Raw genomic sequence first — 14,309 nt, 5'->3', positions numbered from 1 at the left:
ATTCAACACCCTGTGCCCTCTGTCTATATATATACATATATATGCATATATATGTGTGTGTGTATAATCCCTCTAACTACCCAAATACTGAGAAAAGTTTCAAGAATTACAAATATTATCTTTCCATGGAGGAATGTAAACAGTTCAGTTTTAGTAAGTCCCTTATGATTTCTCTTTCCTATTTACTTTTTCATGCTTCTCTTGATTCCTGTGTTTGAAAGTCAAATTTTCTATTCAGCTCTGGCCTTTTCATCAAGAATGCTATTTCATCGAATGACCATTTTTTCTCCCGTGAAGTATTATTCTCACTTTTGCTGGAAAGGTGATTCTTAGTTTTAGTCCTAGTTCCTCTGACTTCTGAAATATCATATTCCAAGCCCTTTGATCTCTTAATGTAGAAGCTGCCAGATCTTGTGTTATCCTGGTTGTATTTCCACAATACTCGAATTATTTCTTTTTGGCTGCTTGCAATATTTTCCCCTTGACTTGGGCACTCTGGAATTTGGCTATGATATTCCTAGAAGTTTTTCTTTTCAGATCTCTTTCAGGAAGCAATTGGTGAATTCTTTCAATAGTTATTTTACCCTCTGGTTCCAGAGTATCGGGGCAGTTTTCCTTGATAATTCCATGAAAGATGATGTCTAGGCTCTTTTTTTTTTTTATCATGGCTTTCAGGTAGTCTCATAATTTTTAAATTGTCTCTCCTGGATCTATTTTCCAGGTCAGTTGTTTTTCCAATGAGATATTTCACATTGTCTTCTATCTTTTCAGTCTTTTGGTTTTGTTTTGTAGTTTTTTGGTTTCTCATAAGGTCATTAGCTTCCATCTGCTCCATTCTAATTTTTAAAGAACTGTTTTCTTCAGTAAGCTTTTGAACCTCTTTATCCATTTGGCTAATTCTGCTCTTTAAAGCATTCTTCTCCTCATTGGCTTTTTGGGCCTTTTTTGCTATTTGAGTTAATCTATTTTTAAAGGTGTTAATTTCTTCAGCATTTTTTGGGTCTCCTTCAGCAAGATGTTGACTTGCTTTTCATGTTTTTCTTGCATCGCTCTCATTTCTCTTTACAATTTTTTCCTCCACTTCTCTTACTTGATTTTGAAAATCCTTTTTGAGCTCTTCCATGGACTGAGACCATTGCATATTTATTTTGGAAGTTTTGGATGCAGAAGCCTTGACTTTTAGGTCTTCCTCTGATGGTAAGCATTGTTCCTCCTCATCTGAAAGGATGGAAGAAAATACCTGCTCACCATGAAAGTAACCTTCTATTGTCTTATTCTTTTTCCTTTTTTTGGGCATTTTCCCAGCCAGTTACATGACTTTTGAGTTCTTTGTCAAGGGGAGGGTATACTCTAGGGACCTGTAAGTTCTCAGTTCCTCCAAGGTGGCACAATCAAGGGAGAGGAGTTTATTTCTCTCCTGTCCTCTGCTCTGGTCTGTGAACAGGATTCCCTCTCCAGAGCCTCCTGAATTCTTCATTTCTTTTGAAATCTTTCAGTGCTTTAGGGAATTTTCCCCAAATTCATCACCTTGCTATGAATCTCCCCAACTTATCTAGCCCATGGATGGGATGATAGATACAGAGTCTTTCCCTGGACCTGTACTCAGAGATCTCAGCTTGACTAAGACTTCAACAGCATCTTCAATAAAAGAGAACTAGTGTTCCCTTGGCCTTGTCTTCAAGAACCCAGGGTCACACATCAGAGGAGAAACTTAGGATAGGGAAGTCTTTCATATGAAACAGGAAAGAGTTGGTGGTCATGTATGGATGACCACCGTACATGGGGTCATGGAAAAAATGAGGAAGAGGGAAAACCCTCAGTGGCATGTCATCATTTCTAAGGGATCCTACATGTTTATTATTGTGCATGAAATAGAAATATTTGTTATAACATTTGTTATATCCACAATTCACTGGGTACAGAAGTATTATCCAAAGGCTGGAGAAGAGAGATAATGGAATTTTTGCAGGTGCTATTAGCTTTGAATTTATTCACAACTCAGCACATTAAGTATGCCATTTTGCCATTTCTACATGTTGCTATGATAGTGCTGGAATGATATCAACACATCAACCTACTTGGTGAACCAAACTAAAATGCTAGATTTTTTTCCTTTTTAAAAAATCCATGGTTTATTCTTTTTCAAGAACTGAAAAATGTTATGCACACAACATCAGAACTGGTGGAAAGATAATCCATCAAGGTGTATAAAAATTCTTTGCTAGATTTTTTTTTTAACAGGCCATTACATTAGTGTGAAAGGCCCAAGATTTTTTTCAGAGTGATACATGACCCCAACTGTCCTTTTTTTCTTCTCAGGGGTTTGCTTAAGAAACCAGAATCCTGCTGAGGAGTAGAGTGAGCTTGTTTGAAGCATAGTGATTTACAAGACTAACCTAGTGTTGATTCTTAATTACAGTGCCTCTTTCATGACTAAAACTGTGCCTTGTGGAAATGAACTTCATAAGTTCCTCATCTGGGATACAGCTGGTCAGGAACGTGTAAGTACCAGTTCCTATAAGTTTCTTAGTCATTGTTTTTGTTTTTCAAAGACATTTTTAGAGAATAATGTCACGCAAGGAGCTTGTCTCATCATCAGTGGGGGAAAAATTCTAAGAATAAAAAACACCATATGCTATGTGTATCTCTCTGTGTATTTACTATTGAGACATAATTATACTTGCTAGAGGTGGAGAGCAATAACCTGGATAAATAAAACACATACAGACAGATATAATCCATCTTTTAGATAAGGTGAAAATCTTAGCTTTACCTCCACAAAGTGGATCTTATACTACAGAGATAGATACCGTGTGTTGTCATAAAACAAGTACTAGATTTGAAGTCATAAGTCCTGTCTTGTCTGCCACATAAAAATGCTACTTTGGCCAAATCTATTAACTTCTCTGAGCCTTAGTTTATATAAAATGGGGGAAATAATCACTAATTTTTTTCACAAGCCTATTTAGAAGATCAAATGATATATTATATGTGAAACTCTTTGTAATTATGAAATGCATTATAAGTGAGTGATGTAGTCAGTAACCATTTATTTGATGCCTACTCCTACACTAGGGACCAAAAAAGAGACCAAAGACAATCCCCATCCTCAAGAAACTTACAATGGAATAAATGTAAAGAGTTGTTTTCTTTTTAGTACTCAAGGATCTGTGAGTTTGACCTGCTGGTCACTCTTCCACTGATATAGATCCCTGGTCCTTTACAGCTGAGTAGCTGGTCCTTAAGAGTTACTGATGTGATGATGTCTTTCCAAATTTAGATCAGTCCTTGACAGTGGAGATACAGTCCTTTACTAGATCCATATTCAAATACCTTCTAGGTTGTTAGAACCTGTTTGAGCTTATAGCTTCACTGACATAATCTTTGAGAAACCAGTGTCACCTTCACACCCAGACACTCCATTAGTGGAGTGGTTTTCATTATAATAGGAAAAGTGACCTTCCTTCCTTTGTCTTGTTCACATCATGTTGGAAGTGCTAAAATTAGCAATGATAAAGGGATCAGAGTACAAGAAAGGAGAGAGAAGGTAAATTCATAAATTGGACCACCAGTAATTGAATAATTATGTTAATTTGTGTAATTTTAATTTTGGGTAAGATCTATTTTGGACTAAATTTCCTTAGTTTTGTATGTAAGAATATTTTTAAAAAGATATTCTCCTTTTGTTAAAAATAATTAGATTTGCTTTCCATCCTACAAAATGCTAATCATATCACTGTGGAAAAAGAGGAGGAGTCAATAAATCCCAGTATAACCCAGCAAATCTTGGTTCTTATCTTCATTAGCTATGTGATCCTTTAATCTTCCTCATCTTTGAAATGGGGATGATGCTTTCACTGCATGCCTCAAAGGGCTATTTTGAGGAAAGTGTGTTTTAAACCTTAGAAGTGCTATGTTAATGTGGATTATTTCTTTCTGCTAAATTTTTATTGTTATGCATAATTAATGTCAATTTCCTGAAACTCTGGGCACACACATAACCACTTTCTGGGACTACTTTATTTTTTCCTTTTCTTCTGGTTATGCTTTTTTGGGGGAAGAGGGGACAACAAGGTCTTCCTATCTCATGCAGACTGGAAGGGTAATGCTACTCCTAGTTCTGAGCCCAATAATGATCGTCATTGAAGCTCTAATCTGACCTGTTTCCAACCTGGTCCAGTTTACTTCTTAGGCAGTTCACCATATTGGTGACAGACATATTATAGACACCTAATTGGCTTTAACTCTACTGTAACTCAAAATTACCTCAATCAGTCTACCAGTCCTTATTAAGGAGCAAGTATTGCAAGTGTGCTTCATCACATCTGGTCAAATTTATTGTTATTATCTTAAAATACATATTTATTATGAACTTTAACCAATAACAGTGCCAATTGAACTTAAATAATGTTATGGATTTTAAAAACCAAACTGATTTTATTTTAAAAATTAACAAGCATAACCCACATAAAATGATTGGCATTTCTATATATTACTAACAAAGCCCAATAGCAAGAAATAGAAAGAGAAACTCTATTTAAAGTTACTGTAGACATTATAAAACATTTGGGAGTCTACCTGCCAAAACAAACCCAGGAACTATATGAACACAACTACAAAACACTTTTCTCATAAATAAAGTCAGATCTAAATAACTGGAAAAACATCAGTTGCTTGTGGGTAGGCCAAACTAATATACTAAAAATGACAGTTCTACCTAAATTAATTCACTTATTCAGTGCCATGCCAATCAAACTACGAAAAATAATTTTCTAGAGCTAGAAAAAAATAATAACAAAATTCATCTGGAAGAACAAAAGGTTCAGAATTTCAAGGGAATTAATGAAAAGAAATGCTAGGGAAGGTGGCTTAGCCAAACCAGATCTTAAATTGTATCATAAAGCAGCAATTATCAAAACTAATTTGTACTGGCTAACAAATAGAGGAGTAGATCAGCAGAATAGATTAGGTACACAAGACACAGTAGTCAATGATTATAGCAATCAACTGTTTGATAAACCCAAGGACCCCAGCTTCTGGGATAAGAACTCACTATTCAACAAAAATTGTTGGAAAAACTGGGAAATAGTATGGCAGAAATTGGGCATCTGACACCATATGCCAAAATAAAGTCCAAATGGGTACATAATCTAGGTATATAAAGGCTGATACTATAAACAAATCAGGGGAGCAAGGAATAATTCATCTGTCAGATTTATGGAGAATGGAGGAATTTTTGACCAAACAAGAGATAAAAGACATTATGAAATGCAAAATGGATAATTTTAATTACATTAAATTGAAGAGGTTTTGCACAAACAAAGCCAGTGCAACCAAGATTAGGTGGGAAGCAGAAAATTGAGAAAGAATTTTTACAGCTAGCATCTCTGAAAGGTCTCATTTCTAAAATATAGAGAAAACTGAGTCAAATTTACAAGAATAGAAGCCATTTCCCAATTGATAAATGGTGAAAAGATATGGATAAGCAATTTCCAGAGGAAGAAATTAATGACAAAGATAATGACTATCTATAGTCATATGAAAAAATGCTCTAAATCACTTTTAATTAGAGAGATGCAAATCAAAACAGCTCTTAAGTACCACATCATACCTATAAGATTGGCTAACATGACAAAACAGGAAAATGATAAAAGTTGGAGAAGATGTGGGAGAGTTGGGATACTAATTCATTGTTGGTGGAGCTGTGAGCTGATCCAGCCATTCTGGAGAGCATTTTGGAACTGTGCCCAAAGGGCCACAAAAATGTGCATACCCTTTGACCCAGCAGTACCACTTCTAGGGTTGTATCCCAAAGAGATAATAAAAATGGAAAAAGGGCCTACATGTACAAAAATATTTATAGCAGTTCTTTTTGTGGTAGCCGCAACCTGGAAATTGAGGGAATGCCCATCAATTGGGGAATGGCTTAACAAGTTGTGGTATATGAATGTAATGGAATACTATTGTGCTATAAGGAATGACAAATAGGTGGACTTCAGAAAAACCTGGGAAGACTTATATGAACTGATGTTGAGTGAAATGAACAGAACCAGGAGAACATTGTACACAGTAATGGTCACAGTGTACAGTGACTGATTTTGATAGACTTAGCCCTTCTCAGCAATGCAAAGACCTAAAACAACTCATGATCGAAAATGCCATCCACATCTAGAGAAAGAACTATGGAGTCTGAATGCAGAGCAAAACAGACTATTTTATTTTATTTTTTTGTTCTGTTTTGTTTTCTTTCTCATGGTTTCTCCCATTCATTATAATTTTTCTATGCAACATGACTGATATGAAAATTTTTTTTAACAGATTGCATGCCTTCTTGGAGAAAGAGGGGGAGAAAATTTAAAAGTTATGGAAGTAAATGTTGAAAACTAAAACTAAATTAACTAACAAAAAAAATTAACAAGTACTTTTCTCCCCTTCCAATTCTACTCCCTATTGAACAAGTGCTACAATAACAATAGTAAAGAAAACCTTTATGACAAATATGAGTAGGCCAGAAAAACAAATGACCACATATCCAAAAATATGTCTCCACATTTTAAGTCCATCCCCTCTCTTACAGTAGGTGGGGGTAGCATGCCTCAGTATCAGGTCTTTGGAATCATGATTTTTCATTGTAGTGGTCAGAGTTCTGAAGTCTTTCAAAGTTGTTTTTCTTTAAAAAATAGCTTGTTCCTAGTTCTCACTTCACTCTGCATCAGTTAATAGAGATCTTCCTTATTTATTCTGAAGCTGTTCATTTAATCATTTCTTGTAGTTCAGTAAGATCTCATTACAATCATGTTGTCTAGTCATTTTCCAGTAAGTGGGTACCCCTCCTGTTTTCTAGTTTTTGATTTTTGGTGCTATGAAAAGAGCTGCTATAAATATTTTTTTACATATAAGTTCATCTTCTGTTTTCTTTGATTTCTTTGGTGTATAGGTCTTCTAGTGGTATAGCTTGGTACAGATAGGTTAGTGACTTTTGGGATGTAGTTCCAAGCAATTGCACACATGTATATAGCACTTTCCATTTTACAAAATATTTCCCTCACAATAACCCCATGAGATATTTAGGTTAAGTATTATTATCACCCCCCATTTTACTAGATGAGAAAACCAAGGCTCAGAAAGTCTATTATTATTATTTTTGATCAAAGTCACAAAGCTGATAAATTTCAAAGCTAAAATTTGAATCGAAATCTTCTGATTCCAAATATTGGACAAATATTTCAGAGTACAGGTGTCTGCCTTGCAAGGGGAAAATAATGTTGATTTGACTTTTCAACAAAGTGAAATCTCTGTTTGAACTCGACTGCTGGGTCTTTCATGTCTGTTTGTTTCATGACAGCTTTTGGAAGAGTTGGTTTATTTTGATGAAATTTGTCACTAAGCTGACAAAAATTGGTACCATGTTATAGATTTTTATTTGAATTCATCACCTTGAAGCAAAACAGCAACGAATCAAAGTTTCCAAATGAGCTGTATTTGCAACGATTTTTAATGGACTTCAATGAAAATAGGTGTGGAGATGCCACAGAGTCATATGATTACATTGATCAAGGCTTTGTAATTTTTTCCTTAAACTCAGTCAGCTGCAAATGTTGAAAAGGTGTGACTATAAAATAAAGGTAGTTATATATTGTTTACTTAAGGAAATCAGTCTTATGCTTTATAATCACACTATGTATTTTTGGTGGGAGAGTATTCTGATGTAATCAGTTGTGGAATATTAAATTTTTAAAATTAAATGCTATGTGAGAAGCATTTAGTCAGCTTTATGATTCCTCTGATCTACTTAATTCCTCTACAGCAATGATTTAATTATCATTAAGCTTGGCAGAGGGTTTGCCTTGTTTTAGTTTGAAGTCTCTCCAGCAATGAAAATTCCTCAATCTTTTTGGCAGCTTGTTGACTGACTTAATTGTGCTTGTAATGAAGTGGCCTACTGCTTAATCTAAAAATAAATTTCCTGCCGCAGCCCATGTCCATCACTGTTCATTCTCATTAATTAATGAAAGATCCCAGTTCTTTTTAGCATCCCTTTATGTCTGTAAATATTTGTCATTCCTTTTCATGACTCTGGATTGTACTTAGCCACTACGATTTGTGCTAACTTCTTTAAACCACTAAAAAAAATTGTATGGACCTAGACTTCCATCTTCTTCTTCCGTAAATAAAGAATGATAATTCTCGACGCAATTCATTGCACATAGAATGTCATTAATAACATTGAACGATTCATCCAGTCATAGCATTAGAGTTGGAAGGGACGTTAGAAATCTAGTGCAACCCCATCATGTTACAGATCAGAGTATCACACAGCCCAAGGTCACACAGCCCAGTTAATGAAAGAGCTAGAATTTGAACCCAGATCTCCTGACTCCAAAATCAATATGTTCTTTATGCTTCTTTCCCCTCCTCCTTGAACTGTATAAGCTCTGGCTTTTTCACTGGAAATGCTAAAACCAGACTGAACTATGTCAGTAATGTTTAAAACAGCCAGATCCACCCTAAGCATTACTAGTATGGCTCCAGTTCTACTTTCCAGCCTTGATTTGAAATGAACAGATGTATTTTCCACACAGGACAGTTGATGACAGCCTTTTAATATCCAGAATAAAAGACATTTGGCCATTCTGAAATTCCCTGAAGCTGTCTGCTTCACATTTCATCATGCTTGCTGTTGTACCATTTAAATGCTTTTGGAATTAAAACAGGTTGGCTCCTGCTATCAGAAGCATCCCATTATGCTTTTCTAGGAAGTCTGTAGCACCACACTCAGAATATCCAGCAGGAAATGTGATGTCAATGTAATGATAAAAATGACAACTGATAGGAAAACCAGGGGTGAAACAATTTTTTGTATATAGTCTCTTAGTATCATCTTTTACTTTTAATGAGGTACTATTTGACAATGAAAAAAATATTTTAAAAGGACAATCTGATGATATTGAACAGAATGGAACTGTTTGGGTAGAAATCCAAGAATTATCTTTGTTTAAAAAAAAGGTTTCGTGTGTGTGTGTGTGTGTGTGTGTGTGTGTGTGTATTAAAAAATCCTAACTATAGATTGGGAGGGTTCTAGTTTCATTTTTTCTGTTTTGGCTGTTATTGGGGAATTTTCAAAATTGTATTCATCAGAGTAAATTGATATGTATTTTAAAAGTACAAATTCATTTCTATAAGTAATAAAAAAGATATTTTTTCCTGGTTACTTTAGAGATGGCCTACTTCTCTTCACCCTTCTTTGTTGCCAACTGCAGATCTAGGCAGTCATCAGATATAAGTCTAAGCGATAAGAGGCAGTTAACAGCAACAGCTACAACAAAACTGACAAATTAAGTCTGGTGCAAGGAAGGCCCTTTTTTTTCTGGTTCCCTTGTATTAATCATTTCAAACATCTATGGAGCAAGATGAATATGGCATTACAGGTGTTACTATTTTCTTTTATTTTTTTTATTTTTTTATTATTAATGTTCTACAATCACTACCATAAAACTTGGATTTTTACCCCCTCACACACCTACCCCCCCACCCTCCTCCCTCCCCAAGACGGCACACAATTCTATATAGGATCTGCACATACTTTCCTATTGAATACGTTTTCACTATAGTCATGCTGTGTAGATGAACTAAAAGAAATGGAAGAAATCATGTAACAAATCAAAACATAATACACACACACAAATGATCTGCTACATTCTGCGAATGAATTCTATATTTCTTTCTCTTAGTGTGGAAGGCATTTTGCCTTAGAAAACTATTGGGAATTTTTTTTTTTTAAGTTCTTGTGTTCTTACAAAGTTCCAAGTCTACCAGGAAAAAACTCTTGCACACTGTGGTCGTTGCTGTGCACAAAGTTCTCCTGGTTCTGCTCCTTTCACTCAGCATCAGGTCATATAAGTCCTTCCAGGCCTCTCTGAAGTCTTCCTGTTCATCATTTCTTATGGCGCAATAGTATTCCGTTACATTCATATACCATAATTTATTCAGCCATTCCCCAATTGATGGGCATCGCCTTGATTTCCAGTTTTTGGCCACCACAATGAGTGCTGCAATAAATATTTTTGTACATGTGGGATCCTTTCCCATTTTTATGATTTCTTGGGGATACGGTCCTAGAAGCAATATTGCTAGGTCAAAGAGTATGCACATTTTTGTAGCCCTTTGGGCATAGTTCCAAACCACTCTCCAGAATGGTTGGATGAACTCACAGCTCCACCAACAATGAATTAGTGTTCCAACTCTCCCACATCCTCTCCAACATTTATCATTTTCCTGTTCTGTCATCTTTGTCAATCTGATAGGTGTGATGTGGTACCTCAGAGTTGTTTTGATTTGCATCTCTCTAATCAAAAGTGATTAGAGCATTTTTTTATATGACTATAGATAGCTTTAATTCCTTCTTCTGAAAATTGCCTGTTCATATCCTTTGACCATTTATCAGTTGGGGATTGTCTTGTATGGTTGTACATTTGACTCAGTTTTCTATATATTCTAGAAATGAGGCCTTTATCCCCGAGATAAGCTGTAAAAATTCTTTCCCAGTTTACTACATCCCTCCAAATTTTGGTTGCATGGGGTTTGGTTGTGCAAAAACTTTTAAGTTTAATGTAATCAAAATTATCCATCTTGCATTTCATAATGCTTTCTATCTCTTCTTTAGTCAAAAATTCTTGCCTTCTCCATAAATCTGATAAATACACTATTCCTTGCTCCTCCAGTTTGTCCATGGTATCAATCTTTATACCTAGATCATGTACCCATTTGGACTTTATTCTTGTGCATGGTGTCAGGCATTGGTCTAGTTTCCACCACACTGTTATCCAGTCTTCCCAGCAATTTATTTTCTTTTTTAATTTAAATATTTAATTTGGTCATTTTATCATTTTTTTCTTTTCTTGTGCCTCTTCTCTCCCTTAAATACTCATGCTCTGAATTTGAGAGAGATTGATTTTGAGAGATTTTTGACTTACCTTTTTATATATATATACATGGTCAGCTTAGTATTAGCTTCAGTTGTGATTGATTCCTTTCTGTTTCTCATACCTTAGCGGGCCAGCTTTTTTCCAGCTTATATTTTGGTTTCTACATCTCTCCAAATACTTAATCTTCCTTTATTCTTACTGTAACCCATGAAATTTTATCCAATACAAATTCCTAGGTACGCAGGGTCAGTTAGAGGAGCCACCCTTCATACAGGGGGCGGTTGTCTTTGCAAAACTTTTCAATTTGCTTTCAGTTTTCCTTAAGGGATAAGATGCATCCTGCCAGTGGGTTGGAGACTGGATCAAGTGCTAAGTGGTTGTGGTTGTGGAGTTCTGTCTATACCTACTCTGGCAGAAATAGTCTTCCTTTCCCCCTTCCTCAGTCATCCTAGAACCTTAAATCTTTGGTTTTTTGGCCATTTTTTTCCTAATAAACACTGGGAAGGTTGATACTGAAATCTACTTTTAACCTTCCTGGATAATCCATCCTGGAGCTTTCTGAGCTGCGGTTGGCAATTGCATTAACTATAGCTGTCGTCAGCACTTATTTCTTATTCACTATCAGCATGGAGAACACTAAAGCACTTACCTCCTTAACCTCTAGATTGTGTGGCGCCAGTTAGTTGTCTTTCATCTCCTTGAGATTTATTGGTGGCTGGGAAGTGTAGCCTTGACCTCAGGGTTGTGCCCCATCCATCCTTCCTCCCTACCCCTCCTCAAGCTTTCTTCCAATTTAGAAAACACTTTTATTTAAAGTTCTGAGTTCCAAATTCTATCCCTCCCTCCCTCCCCCCCTCTCTGAGACAGCAAGCAATCAGATATAGATTATACATGTACAATTATGTAAAACATTTCCATATTAGTAATTTTGTATAAGAAGACTCAAATAAAGGAAAAAAATAAAAGAAAAGAAATTGAAAAATACCATGCTTCAGTCTGTACTCGGGTCAATATCAGTTTTTTCTCTGGAGGCAGATAGTATGTTTCATCATTAGTCCTTTGGGATTGTCTTGGATCACTGTACGCTGAGAATAGCTAAGTCATTCACAATCCTTCGTCGAACAATATTGCTGTTACTGTGTACATGTTCTTCTGGTTCTGCTCACTTGTACATCAGTTCATGTAAATGTTTCCAGGTTTTTCTGAAATCATCCTGCTTGTCATTTCTTAGAGCATAATAATATCCCATTACAATCATATACCAAAGCTCTTTTAGCCATTCCCCTGTTAATTTTAAGTCTTTAAATGCTGAAATCTTGCCCCTTCAGCTGTCCTTTTTCAGTGAATTCATAAAAAACCATAAACAGGGAGTATTTGTATTTCAAGTTTTGGTGTTTGCAAGTCACCAGAGTGAGCAGTTTGTAAGCAGAAGAAATGATCTAACCATAATTAGATTAAAATGGATAGATTTGTGACTTTTGGCACTTTCTCTTAAGCTAAAATATTTCCAGAGAATGATAATGATATAATTTAATAATATATATTTTATATATTTATATATGAATATAATGTGTTAACTATATACATAATATAATATAATTTAATAATATATTTCATATATTAATATATTAATTATATAAACAATATAATTAATAATAAATATAATTTAATATAGTATAATTAAAATGATATAATTCTCAAATGATTATTTCAGCAATGTTTTCCTTCTTCATGTAGGTGTTGGTTGACTAAATAAATATTAATCAAGTATAAAAATAGGATTATAGTCTAAGTTCTTGGGGTAGTCCCCTGTTTTTCCTTTCTCAAGTTTCTCCCTACTCCAGTCCATCTTCTGTGTCATTACCCTGCTCCCTATTATCTCTAGTATCAAATATAACTTCCTTTGTCATTTAAAGCCCTTCACAATCTGACCATAGCCTACTTTTCCATCTTTATTGTGTGCTACTTCCTTCCCACATTCTACAATCCAATCGAACTGGCTTTCTTGCTGTTTCTCATATGTAGTGTTAGCTACATACTAATCTCCTCTTCTTAAAATACACTCTTTCATTGACTTAGAATTCTCAGCTTTCTTCCAGACCAGCAGAGGCACCACCTTTTACATGAATGCTTTTCCATTTTCCCCAGTTGCTAGTGCATTTCCTTCTCCCTCCAAATTACCTCATAACCATCTTCAGTATAACTATGTGCATATTATCCTCCAGGGTAAGAATGAGCAGAGACTTTTTCCCCTTTTCTCTTTGAATCCCCAACACTTAGTGTGATGTCCAGAATGTAATGAATGCTTAATAATTTCTTATTGATTGATTGATAATGTGATAACATTAGGGTAACTGAAAAGAAAAAAAAAACATTCAAATGTCATCAAACTCAGATTAATTTCAGTGATCTATCTTGATCCCACACAGAAAAGAGGAGAAAACCTATCTTCCTTTTCTAAACTGAAAAGTGGGGGATGAAGGAGGGTAGAGTCTGGGTATGGAATGGTACATATACCATTGAACAGGGTTGCTTTGTTGGTTGACTTTTACTTCAGTCTTTCTTGGTTTCAATGAATGATGTATAATGAAAATGAATTGATTTTCTGGTTTAAAAAAGGGCAGAAATAAAAATAATGCATTGGAATGGGACAGTAATTCCTCACTCTTTCCTTTACCTATTTTAGCCCTCCAAAAAATTACCCCAATATCTCCCCTCCCTCCCCGACTCAATTGGAAATCTCAAGATTTCTTTTAAAATCCCTGAAATAGTTTCTGTAGCTAATCCACTTTGAGCTGCAAAATTTGTGTCTTATGAACCTTGAATACCTAATGTTTTTTGATAAATCTGCCTGTCGACTGTTTTAGGACTTATTTTGAGAACAGAAGCCAATTTTTAGGAGTCCCCAAAGGTTAGATTCCTTGAAGGGATTGTGTGCTATGGAAGTCCCATTTGGCAAAATGGTGTCTGGTGTGGTGCTGTGACTGAATAGGCTTTTTCAAAACCAGAGTAAGCCAGAAGTTTTTGTTCTAAGTGAACATGTCTGGAGTGGAGGTCAGGTCCTGGAAGCATCAAAAGAAGTTCAGAAGTAAAGCAGGGCTGACCTTTTTGTTTTTCTTTCTTCTGAATAATGGGAGTGTGGTCTGTGGTCCAGTTCTTTACTCTTCACAGACACCATCCAATGTCAGGGGAAATTTGGAGTTAATCAGGTACATGAGGGCCTCTTATACAGAGTGCGTTAGAAAACATAGAATCTATCATTAGACTCCTAAATGAATTAATTTTTTCTTTCTCCTTGGCCTGTTCTGAAAATACTGACTAGCAAGTAGAACAGAGTTTGCTGATTTCACTTAAAACAAACCAAACACAAGCGTGCTGCTATTG

The 14,309-nt window shown here is 35.4% G+C and overlaps 1 protein-coding gene across 1 annotated transcript in view; it reads left to right on the top strand.

The window, feature by feature from the left end:
* Positions 1 to 14,309, top strand: part of RAB31 (RAB31, member RAS oncogene family) — a 178,725-nt gene that overhangs the window by 85,692 nt on the left and 78,724 nt on the right. Inside the window, exon 3 of the mRNA XM_072604231.1 lies at positions 2,420 to 2,501. Coding sequence (XP_072460332.1) covers positions 2,420 to 2,501 — 82 coding nt within the window. The remainder of the gene's footprint in view (positions 1 to 2,419; positions 2,502 to 14,309) is intronic.

This window comes from Notamacropus eugenii, chromosome 4 (assembly GCF_028372415.1).
Source record: "Notamacropus eugenii isolate mMacEug1 chromosome 4, mMacEug1.pri_v2, whole genome shotgun sequence".
NCBI classification, from domain to species: Eukaryota; Metazoa; Chordata; class Mammalia; order Diprotodontia; family Macropodidae; genus Notamacropus; species Notamacropus eugenii.
The sequence above is the reverse complement of the archived record's forward strand: the minus strand, read 5'-3'. Positions and strand labels throughout refer to the sequence as shown.